We start from the raw sequence: 5,560 nt of genomic DNA on the forward strand, positions 1-5,560 counted from the left end.
GAGAAGGAGAAGGAGAAGGAGAAGGAGAAGGAGAAGGAGAAGGAGAAAGAGAACGAGAGAGTATCCTGAAGTAGATAAAAAGCTTTTAAAACTTATTGTAGTAGACTCTCACAAAGTAACTTTCTCTGATTAGCACAGGGTAGGATAACAGGAAAGAAAAGATTTAGTTAGCTCCTGAGTTACTTGAGAAGAAGAAATTGCTATAAAATAAAATGATAATTCTAACACTTAGTCTAGGATACATTTTCAGTGGCTTATTTGTCTAATGGTGTCCTTAGATTTGCATTGAAATCTGCAGGGTAACAATATTAAAATAACAAAGCCTCACTAGCTGATGCCACAGTCTCCTTAGAGAAGCACCTCAGGTGTAACCAGTCTTCTCAGTGACACTGAGGTGGGTCCTGTAAGTGTCCCCACTTTACAGCTCAAGAATGCCAAGCATGGAGAACCTAAGCAAGCTGCAGCATCATGCAAACTTACTTCTCAGAGACAGGAGGGTGTCTCAGGACACAGCTCAGGTAGGAAACCTTTCCTCTTACTGCCTCAACTGTCTCTAACTTTATAGGTACTATTACTATATATTCTCTGTAAAATGACACAGGAACTACCTTACGGGTTATAAAAAACTAACTTCATAATTCACTAACATGTAGATAGTAAATGGTCAATATGTTATAAAAAAAACAAATCTTATAAAAACTAGCATTTCCATGTACAGCTATGTTAAGAGACTAAATGTTTTTTTACTCCCAGAAACAAAAAATAAATTTATTTAAAATAAATAAATTTTAACTCAGAAGCAAGATCTAATAATGAGCAAGCACAAAATTTAATTTGCAGGGTCACGTTTCTTGACAGTGAATGTTTACTATTAAAACGGAAAGGTACCTTTGCCACATTCAGCAATACTTGAACAGCATATCCAATGACTTCCATACAAGGAACACTACGATTACAGCTTCGGATCAGAACAAAGATCGTCGAAACTGCTCCGCTCTCAGCCATGTTCTCACAGCAAAGTGGAGACAATCTGGTAACAACCTCTGAGGGAGAACCAATGAGTGAACAAGGACATTCATAGCAACAAGACAAACTGTAGGGACCTCTGTATCACCCCACTCTTCATACACCCAGAGGTGAAGTGCATCCCTGCTCTCAAACATGGCATTTAGAGGACACTAACCTAGGTGCTTCAACGCATCCAAAATGGTGGACAAGTGTTCGCACGTGAGCAGGTGATGAAGCGCGCGCTCTGTTCTTTTGTACAGCTTGTTTTTCTCCTCCACATTCCTGTTCACCTCTCTAAGGCTTTGTCGGATAGCTTTAATTTCTGTGCGATCATTTTTCTTCCTCCAAGAATAGCCTCTCCATAATGCCTTAACAAACAGGTATAACGAAGTCATCTAAAGATGTTGGCCAGTAAGGTTTTGAACCTTACTTCCAACTGAAGCTGCAACTCAGATTACAATCTTGGGCTAAAACTAGACTTTGGTTTACCTGAATTCTAGAGGCGCTGGTATTCATCTTTTCCTGTCTTCTGCAAAGGAGAAAGCGGTGTACTGCCTTCTGTATCACAGATGCAGCCCTATACTGCTGGCACTGACGTGCTTGAACTTCACGTTCAACTCTTACGATCTTATGAAACTGTTCAATGAACCTCTTTTGTTGTAATCTTCTTCGAAACCATCTCTATTCAAAACATAAAGGTTCTTCACTTTCACCTCAGAATATGTATATATAAGTTAATAAATATATAAACATATGTTTATGTCCTCATTTACATACAAAAATGAAGGGATATTGAATTATCTTTTGACTCTCCATCCTACTCTGTGGCATCATCTTCCTATTCCACCTAAGCAGAACCTTCAAGCTCTTGTTGGATATGTTTGGGCACAGCTCAGTGTATATGAATCCTATCAAACTTGGCAACATTTTGCAAGTTGTTTTGTACCTATATTCTTTGTGTAAATATACGTCAGTATACACATAAGGAAAACCTTCCAGGGGGTAACTACTACAAATTACAATATTGATATGAAATGGAAAAATAGGCTAGGTACATTAAAACATTACAAATAGTAAATAATACACAGGTAAGAATTTATAGGACTAATAATGTGGGAAAAAACTAAAAAATAACAGTAAACAAGTAAATCCAAACCAAAGAATGTAATTCTATTCCCATTCATTACAGTGGCAAAATCAGAATGTCTTTGGAGGCCACTGTGGGATAAGGAAATAAAGAAGCATATATCTACATCGTGGGGATATGGATGAGTAGTTCCATCAGTGGATGGTCACATTTCTGGCTCACAAAACATGGACCAATTTCTAATCTTAACTCATCCTATGAGCTATCACCTAACAGTCTCAATATTTTGTGACCATATGTAAACACATCTAAAAATGAGTAACATAAAAAATACTCTTGGAGCTAGAGAGATGGTTCAGGGGTTAAGAGCACTGGCTGCTATTTCCAAGATCTTGAGTTCAATTCCCAGCAACTACATGGTGACTTACAGCCATCGGTAATGGGATCTGATGCCCTCTTCTGTCACACAGGTGTACATGCAGACCGTGCACTCAGAAACATGAAACATAAGTCTTTAAAAAAAAAACTTCTTGATATTTTTTGTTTGTTTGTTTGAAGATAGAGCTTGTCTGTGTAGCCTTAGCTATCCTGGAACTATCTTTGTAGACCAGGCTGGACTTGACTGCCTGTTCTGCCTCCAGAGAGCTAGAATTAATGTGTATACCACCACACCCCTGACATAAAAAGTAATATCTTTTGTTTGAGAGGAAAAGTTAACCTGAATAAAGATGACTGAATTAACATGCTTCTTAGCATTCCTCATAGCCACGTGAAGTCTATAAGCTCGCTGGATTCTAAGAGCACACATGTGACAGAATGCAGCTGCTGTAAAGTGGAAAAGTCGACTTTTGGCTTTCTGTTCTGAAACCTGAAGGACAGAGAGAAAAAAATTTCAATAAGGAAAAATACATACAAAGAACTTTTTTAAAGAAGAAAATACATAGATTAAAAAGTATGTTATATAAGCATATGAAATATATAAACAAAATGTATTAACTATTCATTTCATTTTAATTCAAGGTAATTATAGTTTCTTTTTTATAATTTCTTACTATACAATAATTCTAATAGAATAAGTTATATAACAAAGCACAAAAGCAGAATTGTGGGCCCTTTGCTAAAGAGAAGCAGCATTTAGGTAGGTAAACAAGCTATCCAAAGACAGTTTTTTAAGGCATATCCGTGGTACTAGGGAGAGGCAGGTATAAGGTGTGTAAAGGTCAGAGCACTCTAAGCAGAGATGTTCAGATACAGCGATATTAATCCCAGCAGCTTCATCTTTCCAGGATTAGATAATGAAGCACAAGCACAGGGAGCCTCCTGCAGTGAAATCTTTCTACGTTGGCCTTTGGATTGTACATTTTTAACTAAGATTTAGTGACAAGATTTCTCCTTTTAAACTTCAAATCTAATTATTTATTTTTTCTATGTCAGTTCTATATATCATCAGCCCCAAAGTCATAGGCCTTCCTAAATTCAAAAAGAGTTCTTTCTTGGTGAGGATGTGGCTATCAGAGGTGAAGTTCCTACAGTTGCTGGGGAGTGGCAGAAGGCTACTCATGTGAAAACTACCCTCCTTCACACACCGAGTACTCACACTTGTCAGTTCTTTAGCTAAGTGTTACTACTTTAAAAATTAAAAACAAACAACAAACAGAAAACACAATTAATTTTCTATCTTTGGTGTGACCATCTGAGGGAAGAAATAGGGACATAGAACAACAAAACCTACGATGACTCTGGTTAGATGGCTCTGCAGCAGGTAACAACTGTATTAGTTTTGACAGCATTCTCCAAAATCTTATCTCCAAAACCTTACCACTATCTAACATCAAATGCTTTAATTTTACTCTAAGATACTTACTCTTTTCCTTACTAACCAGCCACGCACCAATGCCTGTAAAACAATCATAGACTTTTTCAATTTGACATACTTCATCCTCTCCCGCTTCGCAGCCACCATGGCTCGTACATGTCTCTGTATGATTAAAATAGCACATCTCTGCTGTAGGAAGGATTGCCTTCCCTTATAGCCTCTAAAGTGGGCTTGGATCACACAAGCGGCTCGGTGTCTCTATAAGGAAAAGGTACAAGTAGCATTAACAAATAGTAGTAAGATTTTCCTGGATTTCTCACTGTAAATTGAGATGCTATACTCATAATATTCTTTGCTTTCATAGTTTGAGAATGTCCCACTTCTTGGACATGGGAAAGTGATAGCACATTACCCATACAGCTCTATAGTAAAGAAAAGTACAAGCTAGGGTCAGCAGCTGTGAGGGACCTTCCCTTTCCTCCTGATTCTTCTACGTGTGTGAGAGAATAAAAGGAATGCTGTTACAGGGCAAGCACACTGGACCAAAGCACAAGCTACAGAGTGAAATGTACAGCAGCCATCAGAAAGGAACCTCAGCACAAGCTGCAGTGTGATGTGTACAGCAGACATCAGAAAGGAACCTCAGCACAAGCTGCAGTGTGATGTGTACAGCAGCCATCAGAAAGGAACCTCAGCACAAGCTGCAGTGTGATGTATACAGCAGCCATTAGGAACAAACCATAGCAGAAGCGGCATGTAGCTTTAGGAGCTACAGTGGAGGGTGAAGAGACTGTTGACGAGTTAAGAGCACTTGCTGCTCTCACAGAAGATCTGGGCTTGGTTCCCAAGCACTGACATCGCAGCTTATAACCTTCCACAACTCCAGCTTCAAAGGATCAACATATGTCTGTGACCTCACAGCTCCTGCATGCATGTACTGCACATACACACACTAGGCGCACGCGCACACACACACACAGAGAAAAGAAGAAATACTTAAAAAAAGAACTACACAGCATGTCAACTACATTCCTTAGATTGCCCAATTATTTAACAGCTTCAGAAACATTTTTTACACACTTAAAAGCGTGTGGCTAGAATCCATTTAAACTAAGTTGACTTTATAAACTTCCACATACCTGTAAGGAAATCATGAGCAAGTTAGCACTAAACAGCTTCTAGCCTTAAAATGATCACAGCAATAGCAACTACCACGTACGTTTATTATCCAGGGCCTACCTGGCATGCATTGAGTGCCAAAAGTCACAGAAAAGACATGTGTGGTTATGTGGCTAGAATGAATATTACATGAACATAAACCATATATGTAAAACTCTAATTTTGATACATAGCAACTATTTAAAAGCTATATTTAATAATAGGCCATAGGCTTTATAGTTACTCTAAAACGCTGCTATGTAATTAAACAGATCAACTATGGTTTAGAAAGCATGTTATAAAATATTTAACTTAAACTAGACAAAATATATTTATTTCCTTACATTTTCCAAGCATATATTATTTTTACCACAATCATGAAAAATTTGACTTTGAGAATATTTTACTTAATACACACAAACACGTACACACACACACACACACAGAGAGAGAGAGAGAGAGAGAGAGAGAGAGAGAGAGAGAGAGAGAGA

The 5,560-nt window shown here is 38.0% G+C and overlaps 1 protein-coding gene across 1 annotated transcript in view; it reads right to left on the reverse strand.

Annotated features, from left to right (window-relative positions):
• Aspm (abnormal spindle microtubule assembly) overlaps nt 1-5,560 on the reverse strand; it is a 48,692-nt gene that overhangs the window by 2,703 nt on the left and 40,429 nt on the right. Inside the window, exons 21-25 of the mRNA XM_028773782.1 lie at nt 3,960-4,169; nt 2,814-2,963; nt 1,498-1,689; nt 1,184-1,376; nt 889-1,043 (exon numbers count right to left, since the gene is read on the reverse strand). Of these exons, the coding sequence (XP_028629615.1) occupies nt 889-1,043; nt 1,184-1,376; nt 1,498-1,689; nt 2,814-2,963; nt 3,960-4,169 (900 nt within the window). The remainder of the gene's footprint in view (nt 1-888; nt 1,044-1,183; nt 1,377-1,497; nt 1,690-2,813; nt 2,964-3,959; nt 4,170-5,560) is intronic.

The sequence above is a fragment of the Grammomys surdaster genome, unplaced genomic scaffold (assembly GCF_004785775.1).
Source record: "Grammomys surdaster isolate TR1022 unplaced genomic scaffold, NIH_TR_1.0 234, whole genome shotgun sequence".
NCBI lineage: Eukaryota > Metazoa > Chordata > Mammalia > Rodentia > Muridae > Grammomys > Grammomys surdaster.